The following is a 22,430-nucleotide window of genomic DNA, read 5'->3' as shown; positions in this document are numbered from 1 at the left end:
TCATGGTTCTATATTCACTTTATACACCACTAGTCCATACTCTTATAAATGCGTTTTAAAAATGCAAATTATATTACTTTTTGTGAAATAAAATAGTCTTCTATCGTTGTTTTAAGAGAAAATAATGATGATTATTTTTATAGTGGTAAGGTGCAAAATTTTGTACACCTTAGGTAACATGTCTATCATCCATTGAGAATAGTTTAAGAGACAGAAAATGTATAAAACCGTTCATTTCTTTTTGTGATGTCAACATTTGATTGGATATAGAGTTTAACTTAATATTATCATTACACGTTCATTAATATTGTTTTGAAAGAGCGATGCCATCAAAAGCTTCTTAGCTCAGTGGTTCTATGGTGTAGTGGTTAGCACTCTGGACTTTGAATCCAGCGACCTGGGTTCGACTCCCGGTAGGACCTCTATTTTATAACCCTTTTTTAAGGTAAATAATTCTACCTAAAATTTATTGCACCTTTTTGTATTTTCTGTTATATTTTTAAGGCATGTACTACGTAAAATTCGTGGCCTTCATATTCAGGATGGCTCAAAAAGTTGATTGGAAAAGGATGAACTTTTTTTGATTAATACATAAAAACATTGTTGCAGCCCAAACATGCTAAGGTTAATCCAGTACCAACAAATATTTGGCTTATGATGTTGACATTATACTTTATTTTGATCTAATCACAATGAACTTTTGTAATCCTTTGATTCCATGGACGTTTCTAGAGCATCTTAACTTCATTGATAGGTTTCTAATTATTTTTCAGTTTAAATTTGCAAATATAATATTAGATCAGATAATCTTCTTAATCGAGTAGCTGTAATTAGCAAGCATAGTACTCTCAATCATCTCCTTATTTTCTTCAAATAATCAAATAAAAAATTCTAGAGGTGACATTGTGAAAAGACCTGTTTGTGTTTACTTAAGGTGGAGGGAACAATTTGTTTGTCAAGGCTCATTCTTCCATTTAGTACCTTTATAGTTACTAAATTCTAACAAGGGCACACGAATGGCAAAGCCAACAAAAAAGTAATAAATGACCTTACTTTATAAATGAAAAACTCGCTCTAATGCCCAATAGTCCGATAGCCATCTTTGTCACGATCCAAGTCCATAACATGTATTATCCGTTTTTAGCCTAGGTCTGCACAGTATTATTTTTCAGGTTATGCCATATCGACCCCCAAAAGCACGTATATCATGTGAACTTATATTGTGTCTTATACATCTCTTCACTTTCATCTCCCAATTTCGATGTGAGATTCGCCTAAGGTGACACACATCTCTTCTTCATAAGTTTGTTAGCCTAAAAGCCTGTCAGTCCAGCTTGGTTTGTCCTCATCTATCCGCCCTACTCCATCATGACACATATATATGTATGTGTGTGTGTGAGAAGTTGCTTTCAATAAAATGCTGGCTGTATTGTTACTTAGTCTAAAGTCCACCAAGCCCTAAGGAAAAATATCATCGTGTGCAGCATATTCTCAATTATCCTTGGTTCAATTTCTCTCACTCGTAATGCATTGACTTGTCCTTATTGAGATTGAATCCCCAACGTTAACGAATTTATCTTCATCCACTAAAAATGAAATCTAAGATTCCACAGTACCATGTCATTGAAAGGCTAGCTTGCTACTTTGTACTGCTATCGAAATGGATAAAGTTCCCATTCCTTGGGAGTTCTCTCCGTAAAATTCTTTGCTCCACACATTTGGAATATAAAGTACTAGTGTTCTCCTTTTGAAATATAGTGCAGTTCATATATATATATATATATATATATATATATATATATATATATATAATATGATAATTCGACATTACCATCAAATATTGCGGTGATGTGGATAAGATTCTTCCCTTCTTAACCAGAGATCTTGAGTTCGAACCATGAGATTGAAAAAGTTCATGGTAGAGAGCGCTTCGACCTTCTTAATGAGCTATCCGTAACACGAATTCAATTAGTAGTGAAGGCCTCAAAGCGAATAAAAGTCAAAATTTTACTAGTATTGCTGCAATAATGCTATCTCCTTGTAGCTATAAAAGAATCTAGTGAAAGTTAGTCGTCTGTCCAATTATGCGGCTGGAATGAGTTCTTTTTATCAATTTGCCTTATGCTTCCCTCTTTTATCTTAGCAAAGTTAGGAACAAGTCGAACGTTTAAATTGCGACAAAATAGGTTTTTGGATCATATATATCATTTTCAAAGGAATAGTCAGTGACACTCTTACATTATGCAAAACTTGTATAATATCTAATACACTTAGGAGCTCCCGAACAATGTAAGAAATAATCCCCCTCCCAAATGAAGATTAACTTAAAATACACTGCTTTAAAAAGAGCTTAGAATTTAAAATATATCTCAACTTTGTCCGTTGAGTAGAGCTTTTTTGCTTTTCTCCTTTTAATAATTGCAACTTGTCTAGCGATAATAAATGACCATTTAGGTTTTTGGCACAAAATACAAGAAGGTATTGGCCAAGGCGAAACTAAGATTTCAACTTTCTAGATTATGGAATTTAGAACGACGATTTCAAGTGATAATAAATGAGTTTTAAATTTAATAATTTTATATATTTAATAAATTTATTAATACAAATATACTGTTTAAGCAGAAGTTACTGAGTTCGACTGGCCCGTTATGTAACTTCTAGCTCCGCCCCTGCATAGGTGACCATACTTTCGTAAAAGCATCATTGGGCGATCTTCTCCTTCTTCTTGAACGTCGAACAAAAAATCGATCTCACCGTTAACTCGACTAGGATATAATTTTGAATTGGAAAAATAAATTGAACTTTAGTTAAGACAAACGAAGCGAGTGCCAAAAGCATACGTATCAAAATCTACCAAAATATTTGAAAAATAAATGTTTCTTTTAGAAAACCCTTCTGAACTTTGTAGTATAGTGGAGTAGTAGTAGAGAAACATGAGCATCTGGCATTGACCTTCTAAAGGTTAAAGTTAAAAAGTCAACGTTCGACCTTAAATATTACTGTAGACTTTAGTGGTCTTCTTGTCGTCAAAGTTCAGTTAAACCTTCTCCATTTTTTCCTACTAAGTATTAAATATGTTTAAGAAAAGACCTTGATTGGTAATCCGGGGTAAAAAAAATTCTAGAAAGTTTCAGGAAGTCAATTATTGTTGGTTGAATACATGAAAATGTTCTTCTGAATCATCCTTAATTAAAATATAATCAAGTTGATAGAATGAGGCAAAGTGTTTGACAAATTGTTATAATGTCTTTTGGTACAGCTTGATGACATTGTTAGTACTTGACCCATTTGCTTCAATGTTACAAAAAAAAAAAAAAAAATCTAATAATGGAAGTTCTCTCTATATTTTTTTCAGTACGATAACTCTAACAATACTAAAAACTCCTAACAGATATTGGATCTTTACAAAACTTTAAGTATTAAATCAAATTTCTAAAGAAGGTACTTCCAAACAATTTTTGAAAATCCAAATTTTTTTCTTCCAATTTTTCCTTTTTTTTCCCTTTCAAATGTTTGACAACCGAAAATACGTATGATCCAACTAAGCATTAGTAGGTAAGGTGCCACAATTGTCTAAACCATAAATTTGAACAAGGAATATAAAAAAATAGAAGAAATTAAATTTTGATCGTATAATTTAAAATAATTTTTGAACCCTCTTTAGCATTACGCCTAAAGTTTCCCTTATTCAACGAAAATTTGTTCTTCGGAGACTCTGGCATATTTAGCCAGCGGACCCTCTTTACATCAAGGGAATTAAAAGCCCCATATATACAAAAGGTTTATATTTAGTAGTATATTATTTACACGATATATTCCAACTAAACGATTCACCTAAACCTCCTTTTCTAATACTTGTTAGCTCACTATTTTATGAATAATAGTAATAGTAATAACAAATTAACAATACGAGTCGAATTATCACATATATAGTTGATGAGCTAACAACAACGTAAATTTATGACGAAATTCTTATTTAACTCAAACAAACCTAGTTAGACCATTAACGAGCAACATTTATCACTCGTACCTACCAACAGGATTAATATTTTTGGCTTTTATTTTCTAATAATAGTTGCATTGCTGGTTTGCCAAGTGTCAGTGGTAGGGGAAATTGGCACGGACAATAAATATCCTCCAATTAATTAAATTAAGTTTCAGTTTCTGCCCGACCAATTTGGTCACAATTCAGATTTCAGCCTACCCATTACATGCATCTTACGTTATGCTATATACCAAATTTAACATCTAAATTAATGTGATTTCAATTCAAAGACAGAGGTGATGAAAAATAGCCAAACATTAAATCAAACCCATAAATCACTTGGATCCACCTGGGCCCACTATCTTGATATATGAAAAATATCTACCTCAAACGATTTTTCTAGAGTAATTACTCACATACTATAAAGATGGTGACAGTTTTATAAATAATCCTTATATAAAAAATATATTTCCAAATGCACAAAATTATATATATGATTCTATGACTATTTCATCAACTTTTTGGACAATTTCCCTATATGAAACGTATAATATGTAGTACACATGTTATTGGTTTAGTTCAATTTGCCTCAAACTTTATTATATTTAATACCAAATCAAATCAATTATATTATAGTTTTAATTTAACATCAACTAATGCCAGATCAAACCACATATCTGTTTTCAAGGTCAGTTTAATTTGCAAATACGATCCATATTTTAGTTTTTTGCGAGAAAAGAAAGAGAAAATATGACGCTTCAAAGATTTCTTGATATTGTAAAATATCTTATTTTATTGATTTTTTATAGATGGAGTCGTATAATTAAAATTACGTTTGTGATAAATTATACAAAATCAAATATGTTAATATTCAGTTCCAATATCCCTAGAACCTTCTTCTCGTTATATACTGACCTCCTGGCTGCTAAAAAGTAAAAAAGAAATTAAGCGCAAAATAAATAAATAAATAAATAAACGAGTGGAGGATAGGTAACCTCTGACCGGCTATTGCCAGTATTCACCACCTATAAATACCTTAAGCTTCCCTTCTATCATCAATCTTTTATTCACACACCACCACCACCAACTCTTCCATTGCTATTTTCCAGGAAAATTCTCCGGCCAACGTCTCCTTCTCTATTTTCAGCGCTCTTGAAAATCCCGCATTTGTATGGCAGTAAGTTTTCTGAATCGGGAGGTATCAGACCTGTGCCTTGGTAAGCCGGCATTAAAGCCTATTCCGGCAAAAGCCACCGTATCTGAGGCGTTAACGGCGTTGAAAAAATCCGGCGAGACCCATGTAAGCGTTTGGAGCTGTGACCATTCCACGAAGGTTCTAGAAGAAGAAGGTGGGGCTGGGGCTGATTCTGTGTGCCGCTGTGTAGGGAAGATCTCTATGGTAGATGTGATTTGCTTTCTTTCTAAAGAAGAGAATTTGGTTAATCCTTCTAAGGCTCTTGAGACTCCTGTGGCTCAGATTTTGCCTAAAGGAGATTCCATTGTTAGGCATTTGGATCCCAATTCAAGGTTTGTGATTTTTTATTTTTTTTTAATTAATTCGCTAATTGATATGAATTCTTAGATTCTTGAATCGTATAATTAATGACATTTGAGGAGGAAATTGTAGAATGAATTAATATTAAAAGATAATATATGTGTGGATACTGCTAAAAAATATGCTGAAACAAAAAGGAACCTTTTTATAACGCAAGAGTCAATATCCACTTTTTATAATCAATTGACTTGTCTTTTCTGGTTTAATTTATTCAGATTGAATTTGGATCTACTTTTTCAGCATCAAGTGGTGATGATTTATTTATTTCTCTTTTTGCCCTTTTCTGATTTTTAAGAGCCCGTTTGGCCATAATTTTCTTTTTAAATTTTTACTCGAAGATAAAATTTTGTAATTTTTCAAAAATTTGAAAAACTCCAAAAATTAGTCCGATCATTCACAAAATTAAAAATAACCCAAAATTATATTATGTCCAAACACAACTCCACTTTTCAAATACCATTTTTACTTGAAAAAAATTTCCATTTTTTTCGGAATTTTACGATTCTTATGTCCAAACGCTCACTTAGTTTTCTGTTTATGTGAATAACCTTTGGCACATTATTAACCATCTTTTGAGGCCTTGATATATGTGTGGAGCTCATACAATTGATGCTTTGCTAGATATAATTTTGTTGTTGCTATTATTGGCTGGCCCCAAGTCCCCAACTATGTTGCTCCTCAAAAATGTTGTCGCTCTCGTGTCAGACACTCCAAGAAAACATAACTTTTGGAGGATCTAACACGCATATGTCGACATTTTTAGGGATCCGAGCAACATAGGGGCCTGGTTTGAGATGGAGACGTAGTTGATTGATTGATTGATATTATTGGCAGACTTCTCATGTTTCTTTCTTGTTTTGTTTCAGCTTGCTGGAAGCAATAGATTACATTCTTGAAGGTGCCCAGAACCTGGTTATACCAATTCAAAACTACAGGAGCACGCCTTCGAGGAAAAGGCTTTTGAGTAAAGCATCCTCACTGCTTCCCACAAATCATAACGGAGTTGAATACTGCTGGCTAACACAAGAAGACATTGTCCGGTTCCTTCTCAACTCCATTGGAGTCTTCTCTCCTATGCCCACCTTTTCAATCGATTCACTCAACATCATAAATCACGACATCATGACTGTTCGCTACCACAATCCTGCAATCTCTTCCTTGGATGCCATTACTCTCGCTCATATTGAGCAGAGCTCAGTTGCAGTTGTTGATGAAGATAACCGGTTGATTGGCGAAATCTCTCCCTTCACTCTGGCCTATTGTGATGAAACTGTTGCAGCTGCAATCGCGACCCTTTCAGCTGGTGATCTCATGGCATACATTGACTATGGTGGTCCTGCAGAGGATTTAGTCGAGTTAGTCAAAACGAGGCTTCAAGATAAGAAACTCAAGGCAATGGTGGAACTATTAGATGAAGAGTTTTCACTGTCTTCATCGTCATCTTCTGCTTCGAGTTGTTCATCAGACGATGAATCTGGCTCGAGTAGAAATACTGTGCTGGGGCGATTTTCTTCAGCTAGAAGGTCTGAGGCGATTACTTGTTATCCATGGAGTTCGTTGGTGGCTGTGATGATTCAAGCTCTTGCACATCGTGCTAATTCTATTTGGGTCATGGATGCAGATCATAATTTGATTGGAGTTGTAACATTTAAAGGAATTCTGGAAGTTTTCAGGAGTATTGCTAATGCGAGGCGTAAACCAGAAAGGGAAAATACATCAAAGCAATAATAAACAGCATATTGCCATATTAATTGTGTTAAATTTCTTTGAAATGGGACTATGTTTTGCATAAATTTTGTCTGAATGAACAGAAGGCTTATTGGTGGTGATTGAAAATATTGTGTTTGAACTATTATCATTTCTCTTTTTTTCCTTTTTGGGAAAAATCTATCAGTATTATAGCCTGTTTGGCCAAGCTTCTCAAGGGGAAAAAAACACTTTTTTTCCAAAAGCACTTTTTTTCCAAAAGTACTTTTGTTTTCCTAATTTGAGGTGTTTGACCAAGCTTATTTGGGAAAAAAAAGTGTTTTTGGGAAGAAGCAGAAGCAGTTTCAGAGAATCAGAAAAAAGTAGTTTCTTTCCAAAAGCAGAAGCAGTTTTGACTTTTCTTCTTACCTAAAATACCCTTAACAAAATATAGTATATACCAAAATAACCCTTAAACCTAATACTTAGGATATTAATTTATAAATATTTCTTCTTATTTTTAGGAAAACTTTCTAATATATAGTGACTTTAGGGGTGAATGCTTTTATATTTGTTGAAGGAATTTTAATATATTTAACTTATATTAAAAGAATTAAGTACTTTTAAATTTTATTTTCATATTTTACTTAAATAAAATGAATTTTTTTAATTATTGCATGTAATAACAAAATTTTGATATTATTTATTTACTTATAATATTAATTATTAAGTAAATCTATTCATGTCCTTATTCGTAATTTGACACTTAAAAGCACTTTCTGAAAAGCTTGGCCAAACACAAATTATTTCTCAAAAGTGTTTTTCAGACTGATTAGCCAAACACAAACTGCTTCTCTCCAAAAGTACTTTTTTCAAAAGCATTTTTGAAAAAAGCACTTCTCAAAATAAGCTGATTTCTCCAGCTTGGCCAAACGGCTATTAGTCTATGATTTTTTGCTCGATGTGAGTGAATATTAAAGGAAAAATATCTGAATTTTGTGTGGACTGAAAATTTTCAATCAATTATCCAGAAGCTCGTAATATTTTTGGTAGAAATAATCATAGTTCAAGAATTGAGAGACTAAAGAATTGCCTTTGAATATAGTGCGGTGGAACTGTTGAGAAAGGTATTAAAAAAAAAGGTGAATGAGAAATAGAGGGAAATGAAAATTTTGAGTAAAATTTTAAGTTTTCCTCTCCTTTCAATGAGACATTGTCCCTCATTGGTAGAGAAAAAGGAGTTTGGTGAGTTTATATACGAATGCACTTCATGTAGCTCTTAAAGAGTTAGGAAGAAGGCAAGCCTCGCGCCGTCGTCGTCGCACGGCTTCGGCTTCGGCTACGGCTTCGGCTTCGGATTTGGTCAAATCCAAATTTATTTGTTAATAGTAAATATTAACGTAATATTATCCGTGTTTGTAACGAATATGTTCCAATCCATATATTGTACCACTAGTTATACCACCAGTTGCAATAACAGCCGCCTAGTGCTCCTCCTACCATGGCTAAGTGCTTGCTCCATAACAAGCTAGTGCATGCTCCACCATGGAGAGGGGGCGGGTCTCACAACTGACTGCTATAAATATGAGCAGCAACAGTTGGAGAATCACACACCGAAACAGAATTAAGAGCTATTGATCTTCTCTTCACCGAAAACTCAACGTTGGCTATAATTTGCATTCCTTCCTCTCAGAATTTTCATTCGACTTTTGAGTTTTCCTCCCTTGTTCTGCATTGTTTTAAACTACAAACAAAGCATCCGTAAGTGTGATTTGCTGCCGAACTTTGTATTTGCTGAAACACTGGGGTTTGAAGTACCGCTACACCAGTGTGTAATTCGTTCTATCCTGGGAGGAAATAATCCATAACCTTGGGTACTAGGAGGGGATTAAATTCCTTAAGGAAACACTGTGAATTCAGTGGGCTCGAATTAATCTCTGTTTTATTTATATTTACGTTTATAAGCTAACGTTCTAATTTCCAGAATCATTATTTACAAATACAGGCAATAATAATAACAAGCTTAAGGAATTTAATAATTTTAATTTCTGTATTTGTGTTACTTTTATTATTCTGGAAACTTAAAACCTTTGTGGTTTTATGTACTCCCATTTGGAGAGTAAAGCCTTCGTGGCATTTTGTTGGAGATTAAAATCTACGTGATTTTTCACTCCAGTTTTAAACGTTTTATTAAACGTTTGTTTGTGTCATTTTTTTTTCAGAAAAAAAAAAATGGCGAATGACGGAAATCAGACTGTTCCGATGATGACTGCCAACGCATCGACAAGTCGAACTCCGGCGTTGGCACCGACAGAGAAACCCGGAAAATTTTCTGGGATGGATTTCAAGCGCTGGCAGCAGAAGACGTTCTTCTACTTGGCTACATTATGTCTACAGAAGTTCATCAAAGAAGATGTTCCTGATCTTCCAGATGAAACTCCAGAGAATGAAAGCTTTCTCGTGATTGAGGCGTGGAAGCATTCTGACTTCTTGTGCAGGAATTATATTCTTAGCGGACTGGAGGATAATCTGTATAATGTATACAGTGGCGTGGAGACGTCAAAAGAATTGTGGAATGCGCTTGAAAAGAAATACAAAACTGAAGATGCCGGGATAAAGAAATTCGTCGCTGCAAAATTTTTGGACTACAAAATGGTAGATAGCAAGTCTGTTATTACCCAAGTCCAGGAATTGCAAGTAATTATTCATGATCTACTTGCTGAAGGTATATTTCAAAAGAATACTGATGTTGAAAGTAAAATTTTTAGTAATTTTACGGCTTGTCATCAATGAAACATTCCAAGTAGCAGCAATAATTGAGAAGTTGCCTCCATTATGGAAGGACTTCAAAAATTATTTGAAACATAAACGAAAGGAAATGTCCCTTGAAGATCTCATTGTTCGATTGGGAATCGAAGAGGACAATAAAGCTGCTGAAAGGAGAGGCCGTGGAAATTCAACAATAATGGGAGCAAATATTGTTGAAGATAACAAAAAGAGAAAGAAGGCTTCTGGTCCGAAATACAACCCAAGCAAGAAGCGGTTCAGTGGAAACTGCTACAACTGTGGGAAAACCAGACACAAATCTACGGAGTGTCGTGCTCGGAAGAAAGACAAGCAAAGGGGTCAAGCAAACATGGCAGAAAAGCATGATGATGTTGATGACTTGTGTGTCATGCTTTCTGAATGCAACCTGGTAGGAAACCCAAAGGAGTGGTGGATTGATTCTGGAGCCACTCACCATGTTTGTGCTGTGAGGGAAGCATTTTCTACATATGCTTTTGCTGGACCAGAAGAGACGCTCTCTATGGGAAATGCTGCTACAACAAAAATTGAAGGATACAGTAAGATATTTCTCAAGATGACTTCTGGCAAGGTCATGACTTTGAACAACATCCTTCATGTTCCCGAGATTAGGAAGAACTTAGTCTCTACTGGACTTCTTATAAAGCACGGTTTCAAGTGCGTTTTTGTATCTGACAAAGTAGTGATTAGTAAGAATGAAATGTTTGTAGGAAAATGTTACCTTACTGAGGGCCTTTTCAAGCTGAATGTAATAGTTGTTGAAACTAATAATAAAACTTCAGCTTCTTCTTACTTACTTGAGTCAAATGATTTATGGCATGTACGTTTGGGTCATGTCAATTATAAAACCTTGCGAAAAATGATTAACTTGGAAGTATTGCCTAAGTTTGAATGCGAAAAATCAAAATGTCAAATATGTGTGGAATCTAAGTATGTTAAACATCCTTATAAGTCGGTTGAAAGGAATTCAAATCCTTTAGACTTAATTCACATAGATATTTATGATATGAAGTCAATACCATCTCGCGGTGGAAAGAAGTATTTCATAACTTTTATTGATGACAGTACTCGATATTGCTATGTTTACTTACTTAATAGTAAAGATGAAGCAATAGACGCATTCAAGCAATACAAAAATGAAGTTGAAACACAACTTAACAAGAAAATCAAAATGATAAGAAGTAATAGGGGTGGTGAATATGAATCTCCTTTTGAACAAATATGTTTAGAATATGGAATTATTCATCAAACAATAGCCCCTTACACGCTGTGAGCACGTGATTTTTGCTTCACGAAAAAACTACTCCAAAAGAAATCGAAAATTAAAACAAATTTTCTTGGTGTACAATTTTTAGAATTTGCGTGGCATTTTTGGATAATTATTTGTGTTTTTATCTGTGAATGTTTATCCTGTTTTAATTAATTAAAATACAAAAACAAAAATATGTTGCATGCATATTTAGGATTTGATTGTGCATTTAGGAACTAATCGAACCATAATTTGGTTTTAAAAGAAGAAAATCACAAAAATATGCATTTAGTTTATTTTATGTCATTTAAAGTGTGCCATCGTGTGATTTTATTTTAATTAAATGTTTTAACTTGTGTGCTAATTGTTATTAAGAGTTAATTAATATTTTGTAGTTTAATTTTGGTTTTAAAATTTATTTTTAGAATTTTTGTTAATTATTAATTAAAAGAAGAAAATGAAAAGAGTTGAAAATATAAGACAAATCGGCTTTGGGCCAAAATTTTAGACCAAAAATTAGGCCCAAACATTCAAAAGACCCGGTCCATTTCAGCCAGTTCCTCAGAAGACTCGAACGACGTCGTTTCTGAGTCTCAAATCTGGGCCGTTGATTTGTTTTAATCAAACGGTCCAGTTCAGCCCCTGCATAATTGAAACGACGCCGTTTTAGGTGATCAGATCTGAGCCGTTCATCTATCTTGATCCAACGACCTCAAGGCCTCCTCTATACCCCCATTTTCACCCAAGGTCGGCCCAATTTCATATAGAGACCAAACGACGTCGTACCATTAAATGAAACGATCCAGGCCGTCGATCGTGCTTGATCGAACGGCCAGGATCAAACAACCCCACCCCTATATAAACTCAACTTCGTACCCCAACCCCCTGACCAAACACCCCCCTCGTCTTCCTGTTCATCGTCTCAACTCAGAGACTGAACCAAACACCCCTCCCCGAAACCATAGCCGCCATGACACCCCACCGCCTAAAACCAGGCGGCAACAACGCCGCCGGTCACCAAATCAACACCATAAGACCATCAGACCACCCTCGCTCCAAATATGTTAACCATCTGGCTCGAATCTTCCTGAAACTCCTCGAATCTTCATTTGAAGATTCGAGCCAAACATGAACCTACCCCAATCCACTCCAAATTCATACCAGGCAACCCCCAGACCTCCCTCATACCATAAATGACTTTGGTTCCGTTCAAATCTACCTAGAAACGTTCGAACCCTAAATCGAAAACCAGGAACCCTAGAAATTCCAAATCATGGAATCCGTCCAAATTAAGTGAGGATTTGGGGTCTAATCGACCTTAATCCACTTCGACTAAGGTCTGTTCGACCTCAAAGTGTCCGAGTCCGAGCTCGAGCCTGGGTCCATATAGTTCTGATGTTCTGAGGTATTTTTCTTTTTCCCTTATTCTGTGTTCATGTTTTTTTTATCTGTGTATCTGTTTAGTTTAGTTTTGTTGATTTTTCCATTCTTTATAAATTCATCTTCTCATCTCCAGTGACCTTTTTATTTTGTCGATTTTTCTGTTTGTTGATTAATTGTACCTGTTATAAACTACACATTCGATTTGATTAATGTCGTCGAATAATTAGTTTCATAAGTCCCCTGTTTTGTCCAAAGCCATGAATTACCCTGTTTGTATGTTTGATTCTGTTTGTTGTTACCAATTATGTATGTATAATCGATTAATAAGTTGCGTCGATTAATTAGTTTCCTGTTAGTCCCTATTTCTGTCAATACCACTGAAATTACTTGAATGGCCTGATTGTCTATTTCTGAGTAATTGCTGTCAATTGTTGTAGGAAATCGTTTAATCAGTTATCATCGATTAAGTCAAGTTTTATCAGTAGTTTCGTAAAATGATTTATGGTCGAATGTTGTGTGTGCTTGATTTGTGGACATTTAGTTTCAGGGCATTGTCAATAGGCTGACAATGAACCTGCATTCATGTTACCTATATTCATGTTCATTTTGGTTCAATTTTCAGTTTCAGTGTTAATGGTTCTGCTGAGTTCTGTGTGGTGTTAATATGATTTAAATTCAGTTCATTTATGTCAATTGGAATTCAACCTTAATCATTCAGTTTGTTAGGAGAATTGGTTATAGCTGTTAATCAAATTAGTTTTAGTTAATTGCTAGTTGAGCAGATTTTAGAATCAAAAGTTTTAATATATTTGAATAGTTGTATTAGGGGGCAGTAATATTAAGGGGTTTCAGGGGTGATTTGAGAATGAAACAGTTAGAATAATATGTTAATGTTAGTGTTTTGTTAGTGGGACGTTAGTGTCTTTAAATTAATGTGGTAATGGGGAACAAAAGTGAATGGGGGGCTGAAAATAAGGAAAAGTTTTCCTTAGTAGGATTTTAAGTGGAAAATTCAGATTTTAGTGGAAAAGAGGGGTCGGGCAGTAAGTTTGAAAGGAAGGCAGACTTGTATAAGAGGGGGATGAAGTCTGTAGAGAAAAGGGGGGAATTTTGGAGAGTTTAAGAGTGAATGAAAGCTGAACTTTGAAGAAAGGAAAAACATTCATAGTTCAAGTTAAAAACCTGCTGGATTTTATCATCAGAATTCAGCAATTTTTAGAGTTGAATAGGCTGAATTTTTAACACCTAAAAGTTCAGTAATTGGAGAAAGTTAAAAGAGAGGGTTGAGAGATAAAAAATTGAAAAGTGAAGTCTTTCTTCCACTGTTAAAAATCAGTCCTAGTTTGCTACTGTATCATTGAAGCTTCAAGCTTCTTTTCTTTGAGTGTTTGAAAACCAGAAAACTATCGCCTATGTCTGGTCCTTTCTGTTGCTGCCTGTGATTGCATTTAGTATTGCTGGGGTCTCAAGTGGGTTTTTCCTGGGTTACTACTTGGGTATTTGCTACTACTTCACTGGTTATTGCTGAATTTTTTGCTTGATTTTAAAATCTGTCACTGGTTTCTCATTGCTGGTTGTTACTGGTTGATGGGTGTTGCTATTGTTGTATGCTACTGCATTTCTGCTGATCTTCCTCTTCTTTTGCTTCCAATATCAGGTACACAACTGATGCGCTGGTTACTGTAAGCTGAAACATGAAGCATGAATACAAATAAAGAGTTGAAGTTTTAATTTGATTTAGTTTTGTTACTGATTGTACTTAGGACATTCTATACACTACTGTTTTGTAAAAACAATTCTGCCATTTCTGTATAACTGGACAGTGTTATAGTAATGTAGTCAATAATGTCCCGTTGTTTTAGTTTGGTTATTAGGTAGTATAGGTTCAAATGCATGTTAAATAAAACCAGGCCAGTAGACTATTTTAATATCATGGCAATCTAGCTCCAACAATCAATTGTTTGAATTTAGGATTAAAACTAGACCCTTAAGTTACTTCATTCCAATTAATTGCTCTTTCTAAAACTTGCATGTAACTTGCTTAGTTAGATACTATCATCTTATATCTCTGTAAGTGCAAAAATTGTGAACATGTGTTTGGCCCAAACCATTGGCACCAATATGCATACATTGTGATAGCCAAGCAGCAATTGGAAGGGCTGGGAGCATTATGTATAACGGTAAATCTCGTCATATACGACGAAGACATAAAACCGTTAGGCAACTACTCTCTAGAGGAATTATCACGATTGACTATGTAAGGTCAAGTGATAATGTGTCGGATCCACTTACAAAAGGCCTAACTAGAGAGGTAGTTGAGAAATCATCGAGGGGAATGAGACTATGGCCGAGAACAAGTCATTGTGGCGGTAACTCTACCTAGAAGACTGGAGATCCCAAGATCTAGGTTCAAGGAGATCAAACAAAGTCATTAATGACGGTTCAACATTGTCAACAAAATTTTTTAGTCCATTCTCGTGATGAGACAATGTTCAGTACCAGGGATAAAGCATTAAGGCTTTTTAATGATTTCTAAATTTGATACAGGGTATATCAAATAGTGTATCTATGGGATGACACATTTAGGAATCACCTATGTAAGTGTGAAGTGTTAGCCGCTTCAAGGAGAATTTTGCAAGGCCAATTCTCTACGCACTTATGAAACCAGACAGTGTTCATGGCTGAAACGAACACAACAATGAGAACCAAAGACGGTTAAGGGATTGATTGTGTGATTTATGGTTGTCTAGGTATACACTAAAGTTCGACGGTTCAAAGATATCAAATCTACCGGTTAACCGAGTATATCCGACATAAGTTCACTACGGAAAGTTCAAAGGGAAACCTACTTATCCAGATGCAATTAATCCTTGCTTGCAAATCACACAAGTTTTTCATGCATACTTCCGTGATATAGCCATTCCCCATTCATGTGGGGGATTGTTGAGTTTCTTTTTAATATAGAAAGGTATTAAAAAGAGGGTGAATGGGAAATGGAGGGAAATGAAAATTTTGAGTAAAATTTTAAGTTTCCCTCTCCTTTTAATGAGACATTGTCCCTCATTGGTAGAGGAAAAGGAGTTTGGTGGGTTTATATACAAATGCACTTCATGTAGCTCTTAAAGAGTTAGGAAGAAGGCAAGCCTCGCGCCGTCGTCGTCGCTCGCTCGCTCGGCTCGGCTTCGGCTACGGCTTCGGCTTCGACTTCGGATTTGGATTTGGATTTGGATTTGGATTTGGTCAAATGATTGATTGATTAATTTTTTGGACCAAATTTATTTGTTAATAGTAAATATTAACGTAATATTATCAGTATTTGTAACGGATATGTTCCAATCCGTGTATTGTACCACCAGTTGCAATAGCAGCCGCCTAGTGCTCCTCCCACCATGGCTAAGTGCTTGCTCCATAACAAGCTAGTGCATGCTCCACCATGGAGAGGGGGAGAGTCTCACAACTGACTACTATAAATATGAGCAGCAACAGTTGGAGAATCACACACCTAAACAGAATTGAGAGCTATTGATCTTCTCTTCACCGAAAACTCAACGTTGGCTATAATTTGCATTCCTTCCTCTCAGAATTTTCATTCGACTTTTGAGTTTTCCTCCCTTGTTCTGCATTGTTTTAAACTACAAACAAAGCATCCGTAAGTGTGATTTGCTGCCGAACTTTGTATTCGCTGAAACACTGGGGTTTGAAGTACCGCTACACCAGTGTGTAATTCGTTCTATCCTGGGAGGAAATAATCCATAACCTTGGGTACTAGGAGGGGATTAAATTCCTTAAGGAAACACTGTGAATTCAGTGGGCTCGAATTAATTTCTGTTTTATTTATATTTACGTTTATAAGCTAACGTTCTAATTTCCAGAATCATTATTTACAAATACAGGCAATAATAATAACAGGAACTACACAACCAATTTGATCATAATCAAGGATAGTGAGAGGAGTTTTATGTCACAACAATTCCTTTGTGCTAAAATAACCAAAATTTTCAAAGTAAATGGACGCCAAGTTTTTTTTTTGCAATTACTCTCTCTCATCAAATATCTGCTCTCCGTACACAATAACTTTTATTCACCAATGGTAACTAAAAGCCCCCTTACGGGCGAGTGGTGCTCACGCACCTCCTCATGGAGACGATCGCCGGGACCCTTCCAGCGCGTTCGATTGAGAAGTTGAAACCCACAGCTACGAAAACAACAACTGAAGAAGGAATTCCAACATCATCCAAATATGTTGCTGCTCTGAAAGCTCCAACAATATCGAGCCCTAGCTCGAATCGCTATGGAAACCCAGAAGTTAAAGCGAGATACTCTACCCACAATGGAATGCCTGCAGTTATCTTCAAATCTAGCGACTGCTACGGACTTATGGCTGAAGAGTGTAGGCTTACACTTGTGGGTAAATTTCTAAGAACACGACCTCAAATTGAGAAATTAAGATCCAAATTCGCTGAGAAAATCACTGTCAAAGGAAATGTTAAAATTGGGGTGTATAATTTCCGTACTGTATTTCTTGATTTTACTAATGAAGACAATTTCAAAAACGTTTGGTATAGGCGCTCCATCGAAATTGAAGGTCAACTGATGTGTCTTGAAAAATGGTCTCCGGATTTTAAGCCAGAGGAGGATTCACCTGTAGTTACAGTTTGGGTACTCCTACCTGAATTACCATTTCATTGCCACACTTGGCATTATGTTAAGCAGATTGTTAGCCCTACAGGAAATCCTCTATCTATGGATTTGGCCACTGATCATAGGACTCGACCTAGTATGGCAAAGGTTAGAGTGGAAGTTGATCTAACTAAGCCTAAGTTAAACTCTGTGTGGGTGGGCCAAGAGGATGAATCTAACCCCTTGAAAGGATTTACCCAGAAGCTCGAGTATGAGAATGTCCCCAAGTACTGCAGGCATTGCAAACTACTTGGACACTCTATTCTTCAGTGCAGGAAAGCTGAAAAGAAAATAGAAGGAGAAGGAAACAGCAAAGGGAAAAACATAGCTGATGACAAAGGCACCAGCACCAGCCACACTACAGAGAATAATGAAATGCAATAGGAGTCTATAAAGAACATTGAAAAAGAACATCAAGTAAATGAGGAAAAGGAGCAGACTTTAGCAGATATGATTCAAAGCATTAAAGCTAAAGGTGGACAGAACAAAACAAAAAAGGTGGAAGGTAATCCAGCAGTTGTCTCCAAATACTAAAAGAAAAAGAAAAATAAAGTCAAGAAGATGCCAAAAAAAAAAGAGCAAGGTCCTATTTAAACCTGCCATATCTCAAGGAAGTAACATGAAAAGGAAAAACAAGGCATACAAATTAAGTCAACATGACATGGAAAATTCTATGGTTAAGGAAACTCAACAGGAAAAGCTGATTCCATCATGTGAAAAAGAGGTGGAGAAGAACAGTGGGAAGGCTAAGGAAGATAATGGTAACAACAATGAGGAAAAAGAGATTACCCCAACAATATGAATATGGATAATATTAGCAATGAAGGAGAACATGATTCACAAAAGCAGGATGTAGAAATACAAGAAAGTTCTGATAGTGCAACGACTAAAATAAAAAATGAGGAAGGTATTCATTTAGTTGACGAGCTCAATTGTTACAAGAATTTAGAGGCAACTAAAGAGGATTCAGAGATGGGCAAAAGACAACGCCTACTGACGAAAATGATACTGAATCTAGAACTATCAGTGATAACAGAGTTAAAGATTCTTCTCAATTACAAGATGAGGTTGATAATGATAATGATGCAGAATCAGTACAAGTCAGAGGGAGAAGTGAACACAGGAAAAATGGAGGAAGAAGAAGGAAAACAAGAGACAAAACTGTTCCTACCAGAAAAGGAAAGGAACACAAGCAGATCACTTCACCCTCTAATATCCATGATTAATACAATCTTTTGGAACATTAGGGGAGTGAGATCTAAAAAAATTATCCACAGACTCCGAAATCTTGTCAATATAAACAAAGTGGTCTTTGCTGTGTTTTAGAACCATTTGTTGATAAGAAGAAAATTGATGGTTATGGGAAATTCTTAGGTTTCCAACATTGCATAGCTAATACTAATGGTAAGATCTGGTGCTTCTGGAAGTATTTAGATCAAGCTGTGATTATTGCTAACGATGATCAACAGATCTCCATTAATTTCAAACAATATGATGATGATATAGGTACATGTATAATGTCAGTTTATGCTAAATGTATTGCCTTAGAAAGGAAGCTTCTGTGGGACAGTGTTGAAGACATTTCCAATCTATTCAATGGTCCATGGTGCATTGGAAGCGACTTTAATGTTATAATGGACCCCGAGGAAAAGCTGGGAGGTAGGCCTCACAGAGCTAGTAGAAGTCTTGACTTTATTAGCACCATGAAAGCTTGTGGTTTAACAGATATTGGTTATATTGGACCAATATTCACTTGGTGTAACAATAGTTGGTGTAACAATAAAAGGCCTAACAAGAGAATATGGAAGAGACTTGATAGGATTCTTGTAAATAATAAATGGTCCCAGAATCTCCAGTATAATGTTGTTAAGCATTTGGTCAAGACTGGTTTTGACCATAGACCTTTGTTGATGAAAATCCACAATGATCAACCCTCTAGTATCAAGTATTTCAGATTTTTAAACTTCTGGACAAATCAAGAGGGTTTCCATGAGATAGTTCAAGAAACATGGAATATGCAGGTTGAAGGTAATGCTATGTGGAAATTACAGTGCAAGTTGAAGGCCCTGAGCAAGAAACTTAGCAACTGGTCCAGAAACATTATTGGTGATGTGAACGAAAAAGTTAGCAGCTGGGAAGCCAAGGTCCATATACTCGAAGAGTTAGACATCATCAACAACAATGAACAAGGAAGGGAAGAACTTAATAAAGTTCATGTTGAATATATTAGGTGGTTGATTATGCAAGAATCCCTTCTTAGGCAAAAAGCCCAAATCAAATGGTTTCAGGAAAGTGAATATAACAGTAAGTACTTCCATAGTGTTTTCAGGGGCATAAGAAAGAAGTTACAACTATATAGAATCAAGAACCACATAGGAAGATGGATCCAAGGAGAAGAAAAAATATCTAAAGCTGTCGTTAGGCACTTTGAGAAACTGTTTAATTTGAAACAATCTACTGGTAATAGTAGACTATTGGACTGTATTCCATCGATCGTGACAGATGAGGATAATGTGGCTCTTACTAGATTGCCTGATGAAAAAGAAATCAAAGATGCTATTTTTAGTATGAGCTCAGATAGCTCTGCTGGCCCTAATGGCTACAATGGGAAGTTCTTCCAATGTTGTTGGAAAATTATTAAGCAGGACGTAATAGAGTTTGTTTTTGAATTCTTTAGGGGAAAGAGGCTTACCAAGTTCTACACTCATACTTGCCTTGCCTTGATCCCTAAAGTAGAATCACCCTCTACATTCTCTGATCTGAGGCCTATTAGTCTTAGAAATTTTACCAACAAGATTATATCTAAGATTATTTCTAGAAGGCTTAACCCCCTTTTTTTAATCTCATTTATATTAATCAAAGTGGTTTTGTTACAGGAAGGCTAATTACTAAGAATGTCATGATGGCTCACGAGATTATACATGCTATATCCAAACCTAACACCGGAGGGAACGTAGTAATGAAGTTAGATATGGCCAAGGCATATGATAGAATATCTTAGCCATTTATAACTTCCATACTTAATAGGTTTGGTTTTGCTTAGAGTTGGATTGAAATCATAGAGATATTGATCTCTGAAGTGTGGTGTTCCATCATTATAAATGGCTCAAGAAAGGGATTCTTCACTTCCTCCCAGGGGCTTAAACAGGGAGATCCTCTTTCTCCTTCTCTGTTTATTCTAGCAGCTGAAGTGTTATCCAGATCTCTGAATAAATTACACACTAATGAGAATTTTATTCCTTTTTCTATGAGTTGCAGGGGACCTCAGGTTAATCATTTGGCATATGCAGATGATATAGTCATTTTTAGCAGTGGTAACACTAAGTCAGTAAATCTCATTATGAAGCAGATCAAGAATTATGAAAAAGCTTCGGGTCAAAAGGTCAATGATAATAAGAACTTCTTCTTGACCAGTCCAAGGACCAGTGCTTTCAGAATCAATAGGCTGAGATGTTGTACTAGGTTTATAGAGAAGAGCTTTCCATTTACATATCTGGGTTGCCCTTTATATATAGGAAGGAAGAGGATCAGTTACTTTGATGGAATGGTCACTAAGGTTGTCAAAAAACTTAGTGGCTGACAGGGTAATATGTTGTCTCATGGGGGAAGAATGGTGCTAATTAAGAATGTTCTCTAGTCCCTTCCTGTTTATATCCTTTCTGCACTTTGCCCTCCAAAGAGCACTCTGAATCTTCTCGAGAAGTACTTTTGTAACGACCCGATCGGTCGTTTTGAGCTCCGGTGCATCATTCAGCAGTTTGAGGCCATGAGCAGCTTCATCTAAGGTATATTGACTTGTGTGTATGGTCAGAATTAAAATTCAGGAAGTTTGGAGTCAAATCTAAATGGAAATTCTCATTTTGAAAGCTTAAAATTGAAGAAATGAACTAGGATTGGAATTTTAAGTAAACGACCTCGAAATTGGGATCCGAAGGTTCCAGCAGGTTCGTATGATGATTTCGGACTTGGGCGTATGCCCGAATCGGGTTTTGGATAACCCGGGAGCGTTTTGGTGCCTATTGTGGAAGATAGCATTTTAGAAGAAATTACATCAGTTTGGCTTAAAATGCATTTCAGTGTTATTGATGTCCGTTTGGAATTCTGAGACTGGGAGTAGCTTCGTATGGTGATTCTGGATTTGGGAGCGCGATCGGAAGTGAATTCGGAGGTCCGTAGGTCATTTTGGAGCCGTTTGGCTAAATATAGAAATTTGAAGGTTTTTGAGAAAATTCGACCGGAAGTGGAAATTTTGATATTGGGGTCGGAATGCGATTTCGAAAGTTGGGGCAAGTCCGTAATGTCGAATGTGACTTGTGTGCAAAATTTGAAGTCATTCCTAAATGATTTTGGTAAGGTTTGAGACACTTAGTCTCTTTTAAGGAAGCTTAAGTTGGAAAAGTCAACCGGATATTGACTTATGTGTTAGAGCGCTCGAAATGCAAATTTTATGGTTCGGATAGCTTTGTTAGGTGATTTGGGACTTAGGAGTGGGTCCGGAATATTTTTGTGATGACCGGTGTAGAATTAAGCTTGAATCTGCAAAGTTAGTATTTTGGCGAATTCCGGTTGATAGGTAAGATTTTGATCCGAGGCTCGGAATGGAATTCTGAGAGTTGCTGTAGCTTCGTTATGTCATTTTGGACTTGTCTGCAAAATTTGAGATCATTCGGTTTAGTTTTGACGTGTTTCGACATCGGATGTGAAAATTAGAAGTTTCAAAGTTCATAGGCTTGAATCCGAGGTGAATTTAGTATTTTTGCGTTGTTTTTGGTGATTCGAAGAAACAACTAAGTTTGTGTCATATTATGGGACTTGTTAATATACTTTGTTGGGATCCCATGAGGCTCGGACAAATTTTAGAAGAGTTTTTGGAAGATTTTTGCCATTTTGAGCATAAATGTAATGATCTAAAGGTTCATTTTTAGTTCTAGAGATCCAAATTTGATTCCGAGACTTCCGAAATTTTGATAATGAATTATAGTACTGATCTAAAAATTTTGGTCTAATTTCATCAAGTCATGATTGGGTTTTTGACGCGAAACATGAGTAATTGTTTAACGAGCGAAATGGATATCGCACTGGAAAAA

The 22,430-nt window shown here is 35.8% G+C and overlaps 2 protein-coding genes and 1 non-coding gene across 3 annotated transcripts; all 3 read left to right on the top strand.

Moving 5' to 3' along the window:
* Positions 1 to 350: 350 nt before the first annotated feature.
* Positions 351 to 422, top strand: TRNAQ-UUG (transfer RNA glutamine (anticodon UUG)). The gene has a single exon. It is a non-coding gene; the product is annotated as a tRNA-Gln (tRNA).
* A 4,615-nt stretch (positions 423 to 5,037) lies between these two features.
* On the top strand, positions 5,038 to 7,392 carry LOC107779814 (CBS domain-containing protein CBSX5-like). The gene is made up of 2 exons (XM_016600305.2): positions 5,038 to 5,512; positions 6,407 to 7,392. Exons 1-2 carry the CDS (start codon positions 5,157 to 5,159, stop codon positions 7,266 to 7,268), a joined length of 1,218 nt encoding a protein of 405 aa, XP_016455791.1. The 5' UTR covers positions 5,038 to 5,156; the 3' UTR covers positions 7,269 to 7,392.
* Positions 7,393 to 18,147: 10,755 nt separating this feature from the next.
* On the top strand, positions 18,148 to 20,923 carry LOC142178420 (uncharacterized). The gene is made up of 3 exons (XM_075247810.1): positions 18,148 to 18,594; positions 18,690 to 19,991; positions 20,387 to 20,923. Exons 1-3 carry the CDS (start codon positions 18,148 to 18,150, stop codon positions 20,921 to 20,923), a joined length of 2,286 nt encoding a protein of 761 aa, XP_075103911.1.
* The last annotated feature ends 1,507 nt before the right edge of the window (positions 20,924 to 22,430 follow it).

Source organism: Nicotiana tabacum, chromosome 3, assembly GCF_000715075.1.
Source record: "Nicotiana tabacum cultivar K326 chromosome 3, ASM71507v2, whole genome shotgun sequence".
Classification (NCBI taxonomy): domain Eukaryota; kingdom Viridiplantae; phylum Streptophyta; class Magnoliopsida; order Solanales; family Solanaceae; genus Nicotiana; species Nicotiana tabacum.
This window is presented reverse-complemented; position numbering and strand designations above follow the sequence as displayed.